Here is a 22,520-nt window from a genome sequence, read left to right as displayed (position 1 = left end):
AACTCACGTACCGAAATGGATGGTCTTCAACTATAGCTGAAAATCGTTTCGTAAGTAAAGAAATCATCCTATGTCGCAATTGAGCTGAGCGTTTATTTATTTCAAATATGTGAGAATTTTCCTGGGCAAAAAGTGGTACACCTAAGTCCCAGACGTTATGGCGTAAGGTAATCTTATCTTTCAATTGCACTTACTCTAACGGGAATCACTCGGATGAAGTTGATCCGAGCAGTGGGTAAACAACTCGTATGAGAAATTCTAAACATATGAAATTTTGACAAAACTTTATGAAAAAACGTGGGAAAAAATACCGAACGTGTTTATAATTGTAACTGATAAAATAGCTTTTATGGGCATTTGAAAGAATTTGGACAATAATTTCGACAATTTCTCGTGTGCCGTTCCCACCGCTTCGTAATCTTGCGCCAATTTCAGTACTCCATTCTATATAATACCAATCAAAACAAATTTCCCTTAATTTTTACATAATATGATTTTAAACTATGACTGGAATTTAATTTATTGTACAGATCGTAATAATTCTTTCTAATCAATTTATATTACTTTTTCTCCCAAGTCGAAAGTATGGTAGCTATAAATATGTTACACAATTTTAGATAAGAAAACATTATTGAACACAAGTCTCATAGGAAGATAAAAACGGAAGTTGTTCAACCTCCGATATAATGGTGGATGTAATTTAATTGCGAGCCTGTATTCGTTCAATTCCGGCGATCTTTATACTCCGTTCGCTAATCTTGCTACCTATACGCTATGTTACAATATACCTGTACGTATCCAGAGAGCGCGGATATACAGCATACCGTTTCCGTTCTCTACGCAATATTGTATTGTGCGACGAAGCTCCGAAGATTTGACTACTAATGGGACAAAGAACCATAAAAGCGAGGACATGTTATATCTAATTTATTACCAGGTGGGTTTTCACTGAATTAGAAGAAGCCGGTACAGCATCGTCTCTGCGGCTGATTTGCAAATATGCAATTGCTGCAAACAGAATATATACGGCAATTAGAAAATAACAAAATGGTTGAGTATTTTAGTCACCTTTTTTTAGATTTGAATAGCTTTGAGGCAGCTTAGTTGTAATTGTTTTTAATCCCACAATTTGTGTAAAAAAAAAGATACGCCTACTCTAAAATAAGGACAAAAAGATAATTGACTTATGCTGAAATTCACCCATTTTGCGTTTTAACAGTTTATTTAAATGTTGGTGATGATTAGTACACTGAGCATGAGCAATCGAGGTTCCGGTCAAGCTAGCTGAACACATCGAGCGGATAAAATTCAGTCATCGTCCGGAGGAAGGCCAGATCGTTGGTGATCAACTACTCTATTACTCGAATTTGTGAATATTATGCCGGTAGGAATATTATCTGACTAATCAAAAAAAAGTTTTGCACGTAGAGGAAAACGAAGAATCATGACTTACTATCGTCCTATTTACGATCGTAAGTACAATTATAGCATTACTAACTACGATAATAATAGAATATGAATTGATGTGACGTAATAGTCATTTGTGTGATAATCATGATAATCTTAGACTATTATTCAGCTGAAAATGTGTAATCCAAGTCGAACGTTAATCAGAAATCACTCTGGATATCCTACATTTGAAATGGATATACGTGGAATGATTTTAGTATTGTAATTTAAGCCAAACGAGGCGCAGGTATTTATTTTGCAACAGTTTGTCGATGCGGTGGGCCCCATACTCTTTCATAGCTGTGGGGTATACAGTGTCATTAATTAGCATTACGTTAGATTAAAAATGCGAAATTTAATAAATTTCACGCGTAAAATTATCCGAATCTTAAGAGGTAGAGTGGAGCTTGTGTCCTGTGTTATAGTAATCTTCAGGTATAAATGTGTTAATCTCTGGCATACAGTAAATGGCCACGGTTTAATAAAGTATAGTCTACTTGAGAGACAGAACTATATTCCCAAAATTGATTTTGTTGCAAGACTGCCTATTTAAATTTGTAATTTATTTGTTACATTTAAAAAGGATCACCGTTATTTTTGTAATTATACAAGAATGACTGTGGCCTTCTGAGAATTATACTCACCCATAAGAATGACGGACAGTCCATGTTCATCCTGGTCTTTATTTATGTGTGTAACTGATAGCGAAATAGCAACCGTATACATATGAATAAACCCGTGTTTCTTAGTATAAAATTTGTGACCTGTAAAATGATATCCACCTACAGCGGCAATTATCATAAGTTGCATACATATATATATGCATATAGGAATCAAAACAGGTCAATTATAGAGCCTCATATTAAATTTATGTTGGGTTTCAATGTCTAGACCAGGTTTCATACTTGAAATATTTCTGAATATATCCTATAAACAATTAAAAAATCTATTTTTTTTTTGTATTTTATGAGGTTATTAAAAATGTAATGCAGGACAAACAGTTGGTGTTCTGTGTGTAGGTTTGAAAAGCGAAGGCTAATGTTGATGGACTTTATGCCTATCAAATCTATTTTAATTCCTCATTGTGCTTCATTCTTGAATGCTTTTTGACTCACTTTTAATAATATATAACTAATAATTATATTCGACAATAAATTGAAAGTCAGTTTGAATTCAAGAATCCTCCTATTGAATCAACTTGCAAGAGAGTCAAAGTACCAAACATGAAAAAAACGTATTTTTGTAAGATATATACTCTTTTCAGTGAAGGCGCAGGATTAAATGATTTTGAGTGGAAACAATTTAGTCCAAAACTTGTCACGTAACACTGAAGCTGAAATTTTTCAGTACATACGTATTTACCAGTTTTTCATATAGACAGGGTGGCCAAAATGAAAATGGAACCCATACAATATGTTCTAAATGGCCTGGGTTCCGTTTTTTGGGTCACCTTTAGATTCCCTGTAACTGCTAGTTTTAAAATAAGTTGATGTTACTTTGAATATGTTGTGTTATAAAATTATATAGGGTGTCACATAAGCACAAAGTAATAAGGTCCCACAGTACATTATCATATCTCATCTAGATCAGTAAACGGTAACGAACACACCGGATATGCCTGATGAATAATCGACAATGATATCACGTGTTTAGATTTGTTGTTCCGGTTCCCAGTCGAGTAGATAGATTCGATCAAGCAAATGGAATATATAAACCTAGACTGAACAAGTTTAATTTATACATTATTTTTCTTTGGATATCTGTACTTAATAAATTATTGCAAAATAGTTCAAACACTGGCCCACACCTCTCCGGCAGTTGAAAACATCAGCCAAACGAAAACACCAGTGGCCATATGATTCACTCTTTATGTTGTTCTATTTTCAAAACGAGATTACAATGTCAAATCGATCAACAATTATTTTTTGTTGATGTAATATTGCTCAACATAAAATTTTACACGTTAAAGCAAAATTGCCTGAAGCACTTCCTTAACCCGTCTACTGGAAACCTTGTGTCGAAACTTTCGCCACTATGTGGCGGCAGTGAGTAAAAATGCATTCTGAGAATACGTCATAATCATTGTCCAGATATTATTTTCAGAAATGGTTTAAATTAACTAAATAAATACGTCATTTCTCATATTCTTTTAGTCATCATCACATATAAATAAGCTGTACGTTCTCGTTCCATAATAATTTTCGTTGAATAATGTGTAGTTCTAGATAGATTGTTGACATGTCTGTTCAAATGCCTGTGTTATACGAAAACATTTCATTTGTTACAGAATGAAAATCCAAAAAATGCAAATGTCGCAAATGTAAAAAGAAGAGATAAGTTGCATCCCCAGAAAGTTTTCGTGGTATAGGTTTCAAATTCCCTGTCAAAAATGTGATACTGATGTAAGAGGAAAAACTAATTTTGAACCGACACAAAAATCGGTACCTCCGTAGTATGTGACCCAAGATGGCGGACACCGGAACGTAGTATGTGTACCAGGGTAGGATTAGGCCATTATTTCAGGTACAAATACTATGGAAGTCACTTGGCTAGTCCCCGAACTCGTATTAGAACTAAAATAAGGAAAATTGGAATGAAATTATGGCCTAACATTAATCTGGTACACATACTACGTTCCGGTGTCCGCCATCTTGATTCGCATACTACAGGAGTACCCAAAAATCAATAAAATTATGTACGTATGAGCAAAAAGCATTATTATTTGCATTAAATTTTTGGAAACTCGTCTGTGTCTTCGGCGAGCAATGAACGATGATGGTGCGTTTGCAAAGCTGCAGCGAACAGTTTATAGTCAAGTTTGAAATTGATTCCGTGTCGTCATTGTATTGAAATGACATCATCAATTTGAAGACCCCTCCAAAATGTAATGTTGGGGAACTCACCGCGATTATACATTTTGCAATATAACAAAGTATGTCATCGAAAACTGGGTACTTTTCCTTGTATCAGACTCGAAAACATGATTTGTCATAACCGAACTAGATTAAGCCGGTTCCGGATAAACAATTCCAACAGTACTACGCAAACATTACATCCATTTTTTATTGGCTTCATTTTGTTAATTGTAACCATGTTGATGCTTGGTAATATGAAATTTTTCGAGATTATGCTATTTTGTCTATCGTTCGCGCTTAATCAACGGAAACCTTCGACAAATAAAATGGTACATGTGTTTGTTATAGAGTAGGCGTGAAATTATTCGATGAGTCAAAACTAACTAGCGTAATTCCCCTACACTTCATAAAATCGCGAATATTTCATATGTATTTTACAGTAAATTAAATAGCTTAATAGCTACGGTCCAAAAGTAATAATGTAAAATGAGATTATTTATGGTTCTTTATTCTGGAATTAATTTTTATCATGAAATGACAAGAAAAAATTATTAATATTTTTAGTTTTTTTTCACATTGTGAGTATGTTTGTTTTCAGGAGAGATGGTCGGTGATTCATCCCAGAAATATTTGCAAAAAATATGCCGGCCGGCATTATGTCTTTATTGTATTCGTATTTAAAGAGCTTTCGGACAAGTTGACATAATTGAGTATTATAGTGCCTGCGTCCAAACAAATATGTTTAGATAATAGCTGGCGAAACTGCGGTTATCTGCGTGGTAAATCCCCGGATTATATAGTGCCCGTCTGAAGCAGTCCAGACCAGACATTTGCAATCAATATACAACGGGATTGTTTTGCAATCTTTGTTTGATGAAGACGCGGCGAGACAGGGGAATATTTTGTCATACTTTTATTCGGAAATAAAATACTGTTTCAATCGCTCATTTGCACATGATGTGGTCATATCATTTACATTAAATATTGGACCAATTGCGTGAAGCCTGTACAAGCAGGATATATTACTTTTCCCAAATTCCCGCGCAGCACCTCCCCCATTTTAGTGATGGGTTTTCCAATAACCGATTCTATTAAACGAATGATAAACGACGCGGTATACATATAATTGAGAATTGCTCTTTTGATTAATTTAAGATTAAGTTTTCATTTATTTTGCCAAATATTGATATAAATTTTAAATTCCACCACATTTTATCAAGAAAATGATGAATTTTGGTTGTTCCCGAATATGAGTATTTTTTAAATTTTATTTGCAAACGATTCGGTGTTTTTACTACAAATTTCTATGGCAAACTTACTCCAAAAGGTTGTGTGTGCAAAAATCATAACCCGCAATCGACAAAATCTAATTTAATTAGTCTTGTTTGGAAATTCTCTGAAGAATATAATATTAAAGTAGATGAACTGATCGCCCTCTTATGGAATTCGTTCTGGAATTCTCCCAAAACAAAATTTTTTAAGGTATATGTAAGGCGTGGGACACATGAATCATTTTTTCGAAGTATGTTATTGCGTTACAGCGGATGCTGAATTTCAGTACCTAATAAAATGATTGACCATTTTAACATTCCTTGGCAAACTCGGGCCATTAGGATCATTTTTAGCGAATGAGACATATGTTTTCGAGTGCCTATTAGTTAGAACGTCGGGCCTCCAGCTATATTCACGTGGTTGTCAAAATTCAAGGAATCCAACCTATTTCTTGGATACCTTTCATCGTAGATATGATATGCTTTAATGCATTTGCTGGCCATACGCCATTGTGTTGAATGTCATTGACTGGACTCTGTCGCACTTAGTCCGTAATTGGTTGTTTTCAAATCTTGCACAACTCTACCTCGCAACTGAGGTCCCCTATCTTCTCAAATGATACAGTAAAACTTGTTTTGTTGCTGAAATAAAAAAAGTAATAGTATAATCATTGTAAAAATATGATTAAACTTTACTATTATTCATCGTGAGTGAATCACAAACGAGGTGCTACTGCCGGCACGTTTCATCCAATATCGTTCTTTCCGATCTTTTTAAACATTTTAGTGAGAAGAAATGATCACTTACTGCTATGAATTCTGTACTGGCTGCGTTTCTTCTCGTAAAGAATCTAAACAGACTCACGAATTCCGGCACAACTTGTTGGGGAACAGTATTATAGCTTGAAGCGTTACATCAACGAATCCTTAACCGTCGTATAAGCTTTCTATCGCAAACTTTGTATATGGCTGGTATGGTAACTAATTGTACATACCAAATTATGGCTTACATTAATGTCGGGAAAAAATGGTGATTTTGACTCCAAAATGTTTCCAACCTCGTACGTTATACGCGCCTTCAACTACCTTTTGAGATAATAACTCTTATGATAAAGGTCAATATACTGTACCCGTATTGAGTAACCTGCAAAGCTGCGATAACTAATGACCTAGATGCCATATGAGGATTATGCATTGACAAAGTTTTGTCACTTAATTCAATGCTTTTCTAGGAAACGGCCACTACAGGCACCTAACACAAAGGCAATTTTTGCTTGAGAGCATAACTTTACCCTTTACAATCATACTGACGATGACGCGTTTGGTTGTTAAACAGATACATAAATTGAAAAATTTTCGTTACAATTTCTATTTTGTTGTTGTCAAGATGTTTTTACTTAATAACCTCAACGTTTTTCACCAGTCTGTCATGCGGTATTGTCTTAAAAACTTGGTTTCAATGTAAATGTCAACGAACGCCTTTGTCTACCCCCGTATTTTCGTTGTTATTTTCGATACACAAATTTCAGACTTTGACATTCAAATGTTTGGGCTTCAATTTTTCCTGTTTCGATTCGTCAGAATTTTACGAAGAACCTCACGTAAAAAATTCCCTTATAAACGAAAGACACGCTTCTCACGTTCATCCACTTTCAGACAGAGACGTTACGGGTGAGATAGCCTACTGCGGTGATCGTGCGTCAAATCGAATAATAGAGACTGTTTAAAAGATACGAGAGTTTCTATGTGTATTTTTCAGACATTCAGAACCCGGTGAATACCTGTAACGCCGCATCGTTAGCAGGACTATGCTTCAGTGCACGAAACTGATTCTCAACGAATATATATATTTTTTATCCTAAAATACGAGAATAACCGCACGTTGAAATGCGCGTGGGTTTTCTCCTGAGCAATAATTGGGTTACTGGAAACGGTTGACCCATTTAGGATATTTTGGGTTTGGAATTTTTCGCTGCGTAAGTGCTGCCTCTGCCTAATTCCAGTTTCGATTACCCCCTCCCAAATATTTTGGGTGTATATCTATCTACCTGCATGCCCAATGTTAACTTTATTATAATTAATATTAAATAATGCAATGTTTTGTTATTTTTGATTCAATTAAGCCTATATGCAGGATCGTCCAGAAACAAAGAAAAACTTTGGTAATTTTTCGTAAATACTGAAATAAAATGGGAGGAAATTAAGCCACTTTATTTTAATTGTTTTTTCGTAGTCAAAATATGACATTATTTGAAATGTTTGTTATTTGACTTCTTTCTATGACGAAATGTGTTATTTTAAATACTCTATAATTCTTTTATACAAATTTCTTAAAGTGCTTTTCCTCGTACATTTAATTCACATGAGTTCATTGAGTGAGTCTCCTTTGAACGATATGAAGTTCTATTCTGGTACTTTGTCCTCACGAGACCCAGACGTCCGTGACGTCACTACGCAAACACCTTTTGTTAAGTCGCGTGAATATAGTTACCGTTGCTTCGCATTTGTATTTATGCTTTGTTGAGAAGCGAATCTGCATTGTTACTGTGTACAGTGCACACTGTTGTAAAAATGTAAAATCACGAATATTAGAATGAGTTTGTCAATAACATTTTGGTGATAGGATTAACGTAAAATGTGGATTTGGAAAATCCTTGAAAGCGCCAGATTTTAAGTCGCACATATCACAATTTTTACCGTTTCATCAACTGCTCCACTAACATAGTGTTGTTATTAAAAACGTGATTCTTACTTGTGTAACAGTACACATCTAGGATATCTGACAAGTCACCTGAATAGACCTTTATGTCGTATATAACTTATGTTCTAAAAATAGCTTCCGATACATATTTCTAGTGCAAAATATTTATCTTCAGTTGTGTTATGTCTCCCTGTAAATATTGCTACCATGAGATACATATATTTTGATTCTTGTTTTATTTGTGTTTATGAGATACAGAGCACATACTCTGTGTAATCTTCCATTTTCTATAGCTCAGCAAATAAATAAAATATATTAAAAAGGAAATGTTCTAAAAATAGAAGTAAATATTTTCAGTCTATTTTTATTGTGTAGAAATATTTACTTTTTTGATAATTCGACGTGACTAAGCTATCTCCATGAATGTCATCAGGAAAATTTTCTTTGTTATGTCACAGAGAATAGCATGTGTAATAATAAATATTTATTGCTTGAAAATTCCAGTGATCGAAATAATTGCTAAATCGTTTGCGACGGCAAAATTAGTAAAACCAGGGGTGTCAAACTCGCAGGACTTTTGGGGCTACATTGAATATTGGTAATTGTGCCCAGTGGCGCATTCAAATTTCGAACTATTTCCATAATTTGTATTTATAGCATATTTTTGTTAGGTATCGTTTGCGACATAATTTCTACGCAATTTATGATTCGGACGAGGTATTGTTATTAAATGACCCACATGGCAATTTTTCTGCATTTAATTAATATTTCAATTCACTGTATTTGTTACAAAAAAATCATAAATCATATATACTATACAGTTATTCGAAAAAAATATCTATAAATAAAAATATACTTGGTCCTAGATACATAGACCTAAAATTAACGAAAATGCAGCAGAAACGTTATGTTGTCTGGCCTTTTGTAAGTAACAAATAACTCTGTTAGATTTATAGTCCCATGCAGATTGGAAAATAGTGCAAAAAATCTATTAAACATAATATGCTGTATTCAATTCTGTTACAATGTTGCATTCTCATTGTGCTGTAGCTCTAAATTTCAAAATATATTCTAATGATTATTGTTATAACAACTGCAGCATTTGTCGTTTTCATCACACACTTGTGGTTTAAGAAATTCGTGATGGACTGGTGTTTGCCACACCAAAGTATAGGTTAGCATCAGGGATTTGAAGAACTCACTCCATGCCCCGTAGCCAATTCGTCGGTGCAGCATTAGGCAGACTACGCCTTACATTTATATGTCTGCTTGCATCGGTTTGTTTGATCATCTTTATGATCACCTAATATCAATTATGATCACCTAATATCAATTGTCAGTTTAGGAATATATACATCTTGGAAAATTACAAATGTACCACAACCTACTTTTTAAGGTTATTTTAATTCGGAGTGTTTGTAGCCACACAGTGGTACAGTTGACATATGTATGGTGCAACTAGCTAAGTTTCGACCCTAGATTTCCTATTTCTGTGGAACTGGTAACATGCAGTTTGATTAAAGTTTATGTATTCGGATGTTATCAATCAAATAATGAGGTGTTACGACATCCACATCAGAACAATTTCAACTCATCTTCTATAAAATTACGTTTTAGTAATTTCTCCTCGAGGTGCTCATGGATAAAGAGTATTATAATTCGAGTGTCAGCTACCTCTGTTGCATAACACATGGGTCTATGCCTTAGACAACGCACGTACGCAACAGCAGGGCCATAAAAAGGAACTCAATTGCGCGGCAATCGCTGCGATATTTGTTTAAGGCCTTAGGTACACATGAACATAAGGGTATGCAGAAACGCGATATCCAAACATAGACCTCTTTTGTTGGAACAATGCCGGCATTTCGGCCTATAGTCCATAGTTTAACGATACTTTCTCCTTTTTGACGCAGCTCGTGACGAAGCATATCTCGCTGCACGGACGAGTGCGCATGAATTTGTGAGAGAGACCCACGTCAGAGCGGCTACTATTGTGCCCAGTTACACCCGATTTGCGATGGCAAGAGGTAAGTCAATATTTGCTTATTTCTCTAAGATAGCTCAAACCAGAAATACCTCGCACCTAGACGGCATTGAATGCCTAAATTTACAAGCACACGTGCACGAACGAGTTATCCAGCACCAGATAATATGTGCCAGTTATCGATTTCGTGAAAGTCTTTAGGTATTTAATGACGTCAAATTGCAATGAACAAAAAGCCTTTCTCTTGACAATCTACGACAAATCTACCCCAAATACGTGGGCCGCAAGTACTTGTCGCTTCTATTATCACTGACGACAAATTGCATAGAGTTGTTGAAACAATATTTCACAAATATTCGTTAGTTATTGGCGACTGCACGACACACCGTTATATTTTTTTTTATCTAAATTCCAGTAACCTAGTTCTCAAATGCGTGTGGTAAAGCTAAACATTTGGTAAAATAAAGTATGACTGTTTCGCCATAACGAATACTAATACTCCCTTCATTTTTGCACATGGATATAGGCCACACTAGGAGCGTTTTCAATATATTCATTTCATGAATAAGTGCAAACTTATTTAGCTATTATAGGTAAAATACTAAAATCAAATTGTCAAAATACAGTAAGCCTACATATCACAAGTTTACAAATCACATTAAATTTATTCTGTCTGTTGAAAGAAAGCAATTGTTTTAACCAATTTCGTAAGAAAAAATCCATTTCATACTTTCACAAAAGTACAGCGAGTGATTAATAACTTAATAACTGATTCTTTAATAACTTTTGGATGTAAATTTGTTTTGTACCAGGTATTTTTATGATCAGTTGCATCCAAGTTCATAGGATTAATTCATATGTCATAGTCAGTAATATATATATATATGCAAAGTGGAATGAGACGAACTGCTGGTTGAATGTACCGCGTTTGCTTCCTTTCAGTTCATGCACTCGGTTGACACTACATCACTATATGCAAAAAAGTAGTTGTCTTTTCATGCTAAATCGTAAAGATGTCGTCTGATACCATAAATATACCAGTATAAGTCTTTGTTCGAAATCGAGACTTAGCAGCAGTTCTGATCTCAGAACATGCTGATCGAAACTTAATTTAGTTTCTAAGATTTTACCTCGACTTGTTTTTGTGCTCAACATCAAATCTAATAAAAACAAGGAATGAGAAACTTGACCTTAAATTTTGTCTCAAATCATGATCTGAAATTTTATATTTTCGATTCTTATTTTTGTCCGGTAATGGATCATGCTCGATTTTCTTGTGTCACGTTCACAATGTTTAAAAGTTGATTTAAAAAAAAATTACGTAAACTTGAAATTGATAAAAAACAACTTTTTGAGTACGGTAAAGACCTCGGTTTTTCGTCATTTCAATATATTCATCACAATAGTTCTAAATCCTATAAAAAAATCTCCCTATTGCCGAAAATTCGCGACTTATTCTACTGACGGCTTTATATGGCATTTAAAATTGAGAATTCACGTCAATCGACGAACTTTGTACGTAATTTGAATCAGATACGGCGTTTTTTGCCTGAGGCAGCAGCTGAGGCCTATTTGTAGTTGTTAACAAAAAGCCAAGAATAACGCCTTTTCACGGTATGTGAAAATAAACGGCTGTTCTTCGTCAGAATGTGGCGAGTGGGAATTTTTTCACGAGCGAAAATTAAAAGCGTTTTCAAGCAAACATTGCGTTGTTCACTCCACTGAGGGATATTTTGGGGCATAAAAAAACTATTGGTTATTTTCATACTGACTACTACTGTTAAAAATCATATTCCAAGAGAATGGCCATGGGATTCATTTCCGATAATATATGCAATCGGAAAATCAAAATCAGCATAAATGCAGCCTAATTCTCTCTTTTCCGAATTCAGTAAATAGAATTTGCAGAGTTCAATATTACAGTAGGTTCTGTCACTTTTGCAGATTCAAAAAACAAATATTTTCTTTGACAACCAGTTTAAGTTGTAGAAAGCACATAAAAATAAGCCTACCGACTATTGTATATACAATTGAGGATGCTAACTCAGTTTGGTATGATTTGAGAAAACCAAAAAGTAATGGCATTTCAAGTATTCACGAATTTCTTTCTGAAGCTTTCACTACTCGAAATCTATTTTTGTCGCACCCAAGTAGTTTTGTAACTTGAATTTTTAATTCCATGGAATGTCATTTAGAATATTAGATATCGAAACTTATTAATTTGGCAATTAGAAATTCCGGACCCCCCCCCCAACTCAAATTTCCTGGCTACGCCCCTTTTCCTCGTAAAATCGATTTTGATTTGTTAATTTGTTTTTGAGTCAGGTCACTGGGTGTTCGTGCCTGTTATAAAAACTATAAATCTGCTATAAGCCTTGTCAATCCTGCATTCAATATGAAAACAAGTTTTCTGATAACCTCTCAAATCACAATTCTTAAGTGAGCTCATCCAACTACACATTGCTCTAGTCTAGTCATAATTCAGTGTAAGCGTGAGGTTCTGTCAGTTCGTTCCAGGTTACGGTTGGCCATCCTGGGCATAGGTAACCATTGGCCCAACTACACATTATGTTTTGTATGGTTTTACATAGACTATTGTGATGAATCGCGCCATGCGAGATGGAGCGATAATTCGAAGAATAGAAAATACGCTACATAGTAGTTAAAACATATGATGCGTGCAAACGTTAGGTAGGTTGTTACTATTTTTTTCAGCAGATTATATAACAATGAGGACGGGTGCCTCCAGGGACGATCGTTTAAAATAGGACGGTGTATATTTTTAGAATTTCAGATCACATCTTTTAGGGTGTTCACTTTTTGAAATCATATTTTATCCTATCGATTGGCTACCTTTTATGCCTTGGTGAAACAATGTGCAGTGCAGCTTTCGCAGCTCTGATTATTCTTTCCATACAGCAGAAATATCCGCAAAAATGCTAAAATATGTTTATTCGTGATTGCATGGGTTCCAGCTAATTATCACGCTCCTGGATCTGAATCTCAGATTAATTTCGTTTTGACGACACTTCATTTACGTGCATAAGTTCACAAATAATGATTGAGACAGTTTCTATATCCAAAAACTGCATGTGGAAATTTAATTTTTTCGGATACGAGAAATTGGAAGTACAAACCTTCATCAACGTCCAGCAAATTAGTCAACGACAAATTCCGGTCTGAAAAACATAACACGATGTGATGTCTTTTTGAAATTTCGGTTTTGAACAATAGGTAAGAATTGCCACGTGGACCTAGATGACGTCGTCATGAGTGAGAGTGTTCGTTTCGGCACTTTCTGGAAAAGGGAAATGAGGAAGCAATTCTAAGCACAGCAATTGTTCTGTTTGAGGGGTCAAAGGCCATCAATGTATAAAAACGGGGTACCTGTCTATTCTTAAATTTGCCGTCTATTTACCGCATCTCAATTGCGTTAGGCATATGTTAATAAAGAACTCGAAACAACAACCCTGATTCATAGTGAACTCTTGTGTTCGAATTTTTGTAAATATTTTTATTTCTTGCTGAATCTTCGACAAACATATTTATTTTTTAAAATGCATAATTTGGATTTGGGCGATGTGGATTTCGATTATGTGGAATCAGAATTAAAAGGTTATTTTACGTGTCGAAAACAATCGGCAGAACTGTTTTTCAAAAAACCATGTTTGTCAGATTTGTTGTTGATTCAAATTTTCGTCACAAGTTATCATTGAAAACTTAATTTCGTTGGTAGCGATCCGCTAATACCAAAATTGATGCGTTCTCTACTATCAACTTGACGTATAATCCAACGCATAACGTCTTTGTTGACGTTGCGTGGCCTCCGGGTAGATGAAACAGTTCGAGTTTGACATGTAGAGAGATAAACTTGTCAATGAGTTATCGCAATAGCTTCAAACCTCGGACGGGTTGTGAACTATTTTAGTACGCCAATTTGACATAATAATACGTTTACATATTGTAATCGTGTTCTTGCGCTTTCTTCAGATTTGTAAATAAATTTTCTACGTCATACCAACAACACTGTAAACTAATGTTAACAACAATTTTCAGTATGTAATTGTTTCAAAATCATTTTTACATAATGAAGTTTGTCTATACTAAATCGGCACCCACAAACTGCAAAATTAATTTGCATCTAAGAAGCATTTTAGACTTATACGCATTTCGAATTGTTGTATAATAACACCCCAATGTTTTCGTCGTATCCTACCGAACAATCGAAAAAATCGCGAGAGTAATTTGTTTATTCCTGATGCACAACAAAATTGCCATTTGAAAAATTCATCAACAAACTCACCGCAGAATATGCATTCGATAACGTCATTTATTAATAACCGCAATAACGCAAAGTATTGAACTATTATTTCAGAACTGTTTGTTAAAGATTGGTGCAAAATAAGCCATGCTTGAGTACATGATGGAACGTAATATTATATGTCGATCAATCTTCAATCATGTAGGTAAATTACAGATGGAAAATGTTGTTTTTGACGACATCTAGGTTGCACGGATATCGCAATGCATTTGATCACTTTCGATTGTTTAGTTATCGTAGCGATTCGCGTCACATTTCTGGATTACTACAAACAAGTGAAATCCACGACTAGTAAGTATAGTAATCCGTTCATGCAATTCTACGCAAAGGTTAGTCGAAAAAAAAACAGCTGTATTTCAAGCCCTCTCTCTACCTTAGATAGTCGTATTCACTTTACGTCGCGTTCATCGCGCTAAATTCTTATTTTCAATTTCTATATTAGGCATAGAATATTTGGGATATTTGTTATCTACGTAGGCTTTGCCGCAAATCCACTCGTTGCGGTTACTGCGTTTTTCAAACTGAACGAACAACCGTCAATATTTTTGTCAATGCACCACGGTTGCACGCATACGTGTACATTGAACAGAATACTCTTTTTCGATTGCGTCAAAATGTTTAAAAAAATTTGTACGTGAGAATGCAGCCAGTAAATATCATATCAAAACACACCAAGAAACTCCCGGTTTAAATTGATAAAAAGAATGAATTTAAAAATAAATATCCCGCTGTGTACTCCCCACTGAGAAACTGAATCCTTTGACAATTTTTTTTATTAATTTGAAAAACTACCGTTTGAGTAAAGTTGCTTCGGCTTTTATTTTCTTATTAGTTGAACCTTTTTTGGTTCCAAGTATTCGGCGAGTTCAGTTCAGAAAATGATTGAAAGCTGGTTTGAGTTCGAGATCCCCTGTTGCATAATGCATGAATTTCATAAGGTCAACAAAATAGAAATCGGAATTACCCAAGGCATTTGAAATGTTATGTTATTTCAACTAAATTGCCTCAAGCGATTAAACTGGGCGATAAAGACGGCCCGTTGAGACAGTTACACTTCAGTGTGAAAATCCCCACTCCTATAGCACACTTGGGAATCGAAACTTCCAGGCATTTGAGCATACGATTAGCAGGGTATAAACAACATTAAGAGATCTTGAGCGTCAATTCTCTTTACGTACGATCGTTCGCTTCACGCAAAGTTCACGCACTCGCTCTCTTTTTCGACATGACGCAAATGTCGTCGCCTTTAGGGCAAGCACGCACAGTAAACGAGAGAATGGGTCTGATAAAGAAAAGAGGGTTTGTCTCTTTTGACGTCAAAGCGAGAGAATATTCTGGAGTGTTCTTTGTTGAAATTCTCTCAAATTTCACAACGTGAAGAGAAATAGGTGTTGACGTCCCTGGTTACGATACGGACGGATGAAAAACAGTGCTTCCCCAAAGCGTGCGTAATATGAAAAAAACGAGCCTATATATAAGAGCGCGGTCCGCAATCGTCGATGTACTTCTCTCAAATCGTGAATCGTACAACAATCGAAGTATGAGTCATACTATGCGACCTTGGCAATAGTAGTATTAGCATATCTCAGTGAAATTTAATGATTCCGTCATTAGTCAAATATGCGGAAAAGGCAGCGTGGGTGGAGTGTTAGAAGTTAGCAAATGAATTAATACAATACAGTCAAGTGGAATGAATCACTTCCGGGTGGGGGTTGACACACAATACTGTTTGTCACATATCCGAGACAAGACGAATGTAAAAATATTTGTATAACGAATTTATTTCTCATCTGACATTTTCACATCCGGTTAGCAAAAACGCAGGACTCCGATGTCCGGGAAATATATTTTAAACATATTGGACGGACTAGTCGGATTGTCTCATGCAGCCAACATCGGCTTTATATGAATACATTTCTCTGCATTTCCATTTCGTATCACTATTTAATTATTTATTCTTATTTTTTTCTCTATATAGCAAAATAAACTTACGATTTAACCGTACCAGAGAAATCTATTATATCTTGCTTTGCGCAAGCGACGTGACGAACATAATACCATTTGACGGAAATATATTCAATTACTAAACATATATCGATGTTTTCGTCAGGAATGTACTCGGAATTGAATCCCGTTTACAACGAGGTGTGTCCGACTCCACAAATGGACGAAAATCTTTTTCAACAACACCAGAACGTCATACCATCGGTGAGTCTCACATTTGGTTAATATGGAAATTATATACTAATCTATGCAAATGTAAAGGCGTTGGTCCCTGAGCAAACTTCCGCATTTTTGTCCAAATTTAGAAACGAAATCGTGGATCGTGATATTTGGAAAACTGAAAAGAACGATTTCAGGGCAAGAATTTACTCCCAAGTTTTTTTTTTAACCCTTTTGTATTCTTGCCAAATTTGCCTTGTCATGGGACTTCGAAGTCGCGTGATCAAAACGTGAAACCCTTTAATAGTTGATTACGAGGGTGATATGGCAACATCACATGACCTAGCAGAAAATTTGATGATAAGGCAAAGGCATATATATTAAATTAAATTTAACAAGTTCGTCCATTTTCGAAATTCATATCAATTTTGCGCAAAATTTCCTGTTGTAAATACCTTGAATTCTTATAATAATTCCGTTCGCCTTTGAAAATTTGTGAAATCAAATGTAACTGCCGGGCTTGATTACTTACTGTCGATATAGGAGAGATGGCAATGTACGTTGTTTGTTCGTAAATTTAGGTACGTCACAGACGACTTTTTCGCGGCGCTTCGATCTCGTTTAAAAGCGAGCGCGTCTTGCGCAAGACTTAGTATTGCCAAATAGTACGATTCGGGTAGTTGCGACCGCTGAGCCAGGCTATGATAGTATTAGTCTATTATTGTCCAAGATAAACCAGTAATACTGTTTAAATTAACTTATTGAAAGGAGGTAGATTTGGGAAAATATATTTACTGTTGGTTTACGAAAAATGTGATATTTCATGTTTTTTGCGAGAATTGTTTAGTATTTTATTTAATAAGAAAATACTCATATTTTTCAGAATTATCCACATCAGTATAACAGTCCAGTAGAGTCTCATAATCAACACCTTACATCTATTGTACCATACGGACACTCGACTGGTCAACGATCGTTTTCACCGGGAATGTCAGGAAGTGCAGGCGACTTACGAGGCATGGGAATTCCGGGGCACGTATCGGCGGACGCCGAAGCACATTATTCACCGAGCCCGCGAGATCTTACCACCGTTGCTAATCGTCCAGATTTACAATGGATGGTCACAACAAGTAACATTGACATGAGGACCATTACGCCACCAAATGCCGTAGTGTCACATTCAGGCCACAATCAAGGAATGCATTATAACTCTGCCTTGCCACAAGGAACGAATTCGTCGGCTGTATCTATATCTCACACTGGTTTTGCCGGACCATCATCATCCACAATGGATCAGAAACCAATCGCAAGAAATAAAAATGGAAAACCAAAAGGAACGCCTGGAAGAAAACGAAAAGTTGAAGACCATGTTGTAAGTATTACCACTAATCATTTCAATAGTTATCTTATAGTAATCAGTGATTTTGGGTTTGTTCTTGACAGTTTATATTTTTTATTTTAAACTTATAGAAGCATATTAAAAAACTAATTAAATAATCAATTTGAACTACGGGAATATTGCTTAAAATAGGTTATTGTAGCATGCAAACATTAGCGTATTGAAAATGAAAATCATGTCATTTTTTTACCAAACAGTTGTCACCAGAAGAAGCAGCAAAGCGTCATTTAAGAAGAGAAAGAAACAAACTCGCTGCCGCAAAATGTAGAAATCGCAGACGTGAATTGACTGATCGTCTGCAAGGAGAAACCGACATACTCGAGGATCACCAAGGAATGCTTACACAAGAAATCGTTTCCCTGCAACAAGAAAAAGACCACCTTGAATTCATATTGGCGTCACACAATCCGGTTTGTAAAGTTTTACAAACTAAATCTATGAATATAGTCGGAGATCAAAGTCCTAAAGATATGCACGCAATGGGAGCTGATTGCATGGCTCTCCACGACCACAGTGCGAATCTTGTGTCACCAATGGATGTAAGCAACGACTTCGGACACTTGAGTTCTGGTAACGGACGCTTAAACAATGGACAAGCCACAACTGTATCCGTTATACAAGCCGGGCCATCTATGGGTAGAGGCGTGAACGAAAACACATACCCACAGCAACAAAGTTCTGTAATAGTCGACGGACTCATGCACGGTCAAGGATATCCAGAAGATTTGAGGACGTCATCTCAAAACCACTCAGGAAGACGTTTTCCCGACGGCTTACAAACTTTGGACCTTGAGCAAGTGGTAGCAGGCGAACCTTTAAACACTCCAGCTTGCACACTTGAAACCCCATCTAATACATCAGCCGTTTTTACATTCCCGAACACACCTTGCGTCACTAGCAATTCGATATTAAACAACGGGATGGCTTTCCAAGATAACTTCAGTTCCATAAATTCAACAGAATATTCCTGTAGTTCCGGAACGGTGATGTCGACTGGAAACTTTCTTCACCCAAACCATGCTCAAATGCAATATAATGCATCACAGGGCGTTATCACATCACAGGAAGGATGTGCTGCTGCTCATAGGCGGAGCTCATCAAGCGAAAGTCATCACAGTCCAGACTCAGTTCAATCACCAAAATTGCTGTCTCTTTGAGAGTGAGGGCGAATAAAAACTTTAGCCATAAATTGGCAAAGCTGGACATTTCTTTATTGATGCAATCCGAATTTAGTTTTTTTTTATTACTGTCTTAATCATTCCAGTAGTAAATGCTTCTCAGTAAGTCGAAAATATGATGGGAATTAGGTCATTCCGTCAAGTCTTTCGAGTTCAAATTAAAAAACTGAAATTGCCATTACATTTGACAGATATATCGATGATACGATTCAATTTACCCCTTCTCGTTATTTAATAAGTTTTATTCTTTGTTGTATTATAATTTCAATGTTATTGGTTTTTATTACTTTAGGCTGCTTCTATTTTATTTTCCACTTTTTGTTTTTTTCTTTGAGCTGAAGGTGTCTGAACTGATTTTTGCCCGTAGTGTTGATGAGACAAGGTGTGATAGTGATATAAGCAAATTTTAATAATTTGCTAATTTAATTTAATGCAACATTTCAAAACGGTTATTAATTATGCCATATCGCAAAAATATTTGATTTGAGTGTTGAAATCGAGTTATTTGAGAATTAAATTTATAGTTCTCAGCGTAGTAATGTCCAAGCTGATCCGCCTATAACATTCTGTACGTGGTCTCCATGAAGCACTTAATATTATATAAACCCTATAGAACGACAAGAACGTGTTGAAGTTGAATTGTAATTATTGATTTTTTCATTTATTTTCCTTAAATTTACTTCTTATTTTTATTCATATTCAGAAACATAAATAAATTTCAAATTGTCCAGAAAAAAGTTTTAAAAAAACAGTCTAATTTATATTATTTTTTCTGTTTGTTATGTTTTTTCTAATTACCTTGTTGATTTTTCAATTGCTTTTTTTTTAATTCAATACAACTTGCACAAAGGTGACCGCTATACACTGCGATGATTTACTTTTTAAATTTTATTTTAAGGACCAAATTTTTAGCTTTTCTTGCTTAAATATTTTATTCTCGCTGCTTTTGAGATTTCAACTCATATCGATAAAAAAAATACATCTGAATGTACAAATCTCGTAAGCTCTAACATGCGCTTGTTTTTAGATATATAATGGTAGCAATTGCCCATTCTATTGTGAGGGAAAAAAAACGGTACCCAAATGATTACATATAATACTAATCGGAGATCGTTCCTTTTTTCATTTTTCAAAACTTCGTTATTATTTTTTTTAGTATTTATTTATATTTCCATTTTTCTTTCTGTGATTTAATAATGAATTAAACGGATCATTATCACGAATTAATTCGTATGTTTGAAATTTACTTCAGGCGATATTATACAAGAAAGAGGATTTCGATAAAAAAAGATGTTTAAAAAAGCACAGCTAACTGCGAAATAGTAGAGTAGGCCTATTCAGTTTTGTGATGAAAAATACGACAAAATAATATGTAGTTTAATATATTTCACAGAATTCGGTTTCTCATTCGGATAGACAAGGGGAAAGCAAATTGCAAAGTTTGAATGCTAAATTGAAAAATTTCTCCCAAGATGAGAACAAAATTCGATTCATCTTGATAGTAAAATAATTTTCTTTTCAACTTTCGGACACCGTACACTTTCTATTTAAAATGTTCAGATTAGAAACACACAGACAGACATTCAATAGCTGGTTAGGTCCGGAATATATTAACAACATCAAATTGTTTGTTCTAACGAAGGACAAAAAACAACATCCAATTTAGTATAGAGTCAATTCTTAATTCCACCATCCATTAGTCGATTACGTGCAGGTGTATTTTTCAATAATCGCCACACGACCGCTAAAACTAGCGTTGCCAGAAACGGATAATAGGTGTTTGTTGTACTATGACGTCATTGACAGTTTATCAGAGTCAGAGCCAATTTTGGATCAAAATATCATGAACGAGAAAAACAACTCAGATTTAACAAGGCATTGGCCAGTAATAATTCTTGCTTAAACAACTTATCTGTATTCTCGATTCGGGTAAGTCAGAAAAATTACTATAATGTATAAATTGTTATACGTATGCCAGAAGAGGGCTGAGCATAACAATTTCGAGGGCCATTAGACTGCCTAAAGTACCTATTCGTGTGACGTGAGTATATGACCATGCCTTTACAAACAAACGTATATCAGACCTATGAAAATAACATGTCCGACTAATCCGATTGTATTCGGTACGGATAGCCTGCGTGGGGTCCTGTTTATGAGTATCGGATAAAAGAAGATATAGTCGAATAATGGCTCTTTTGAGTTTAATGAAGATACCGTAACGAATAATTGATATGCAGGTAATCTGGAGTTGTTTACAGTAGATGAATTCCGATGCTCGTTTGATTTTAAATCTTCAGCACTTCTTCTATTGCTTGCATTAGAAATAAGTTCTTGCTCCGAAATTTTTTTTATAAATATGTTTTTAGTTTTATGCGCTAATTATGGAAATCTGAGACAGTCGTTGGACAGTTTTGTTCAAAGAATAAAAATAAAAAATAATGGTGTTACGCCAAAGTCATAGATCAGCTAACAAAAATCAAAATGTCAAGAAACATCCTGCAAGAGTATTTAAACTTTCCGAATTGCGTGTAAGATGAGCGACAAGCAGCAGAAATACGACAAAAATATATTCTGAAAAAGCTTCATCAATAGGCTTATGAAGAAGCGAAAATTTGACTAATTATAATTGCAAGTAAATTACAAAACGTAAAGACACGCGATGTGATAATTTGTTGCTTTCTAGTATATTTTCGAAAAGATGGTTTTTGCGAATTTTATATTTATTAAACCTCCAATAGTAAATGACATATTATATATGGAAATAGAAAAAAAAACAGATTTTATCATGTTAAAGCTTTATCATGTTAAACAATTATAAAAATATTGACCTAATAATATTGACGTATTAAATGAGGCAAGAAATGAAAAAAACATTTAACCTATTGTCACCAAGCACTTAAAATTAGTGTTGTTTTACCTCATTGAAGGCAAATAAAATAAGCAGAAAGTTCAAAAATAGGAACAAATCTTAAAAATAAGAATGGTATAGAAGCCTTGCTTTGGACCATAATTTTAGATGTTTCGATCTAGTTTCAAGGATTATATATATCTATGTATATATATATATATATATATATATGTGTGTGTGTGTTCGGAAATGACGTCATACCTGAGCATATAAGATTTAAAAAATTTCAATCGACAATACATCTAAGAAAAGATTAGGTGTATGTCTATGCTTCTAACATCCCTATTTTCC

At 34.9% G+C, this 22,520-nt stretch overlaps 1 protein-coding gene across 1 annotated transcript; it reads left to right on the top strand.

Moving 5' to 3' along the window:
- Nucleotides 1–1,321: 1,321 nt before the first annotated feature.
- On the top strand, nucleotides 1,322–20,544 carry LOC120330856 (protein c-Fos-like). Its single transcript, XM_039397817.2, has 5 exons — nucleotides 1,322–1,472; nucleotides 10,190–10,303; nucleotides 16,692–16,789; nucleotides 17,628–18,116; nucleotides 18,341–20,544. The coding sequence occupies exons 1-5, from the start codon at nucleotides 1,445–1,447 to the stop codon at nucleotides 19,298–19,300; spliced, it is 1,689 nt and encodes a 562-aa protein (XP_039253751.2). The 5' UTR covers nucleotides 1,322–1,444; the 3' UTR covers nucleotides 19,301–20,544.
- Nucleotides 20,545–22,520: the final 1,976 nt, after the last annotated feature.

This window comes from Styela clava, chromosome 6 (assembly GCF_964204865.1).
Source record: "Styela clava chromosome 6, kaStyClav1.hap1.2, whole genome shotgun sequence".
Classification (NCBI taxonomy): domain Eukaryota; kingdom Metazoa; phylum Chordata; class Ascidiacea; order Stolidobranchia; family Styelidae; genus Styela; species Styela clava.
This window is presented reverse-complemented; position numbering and strand designations above follow the sequence as displayed.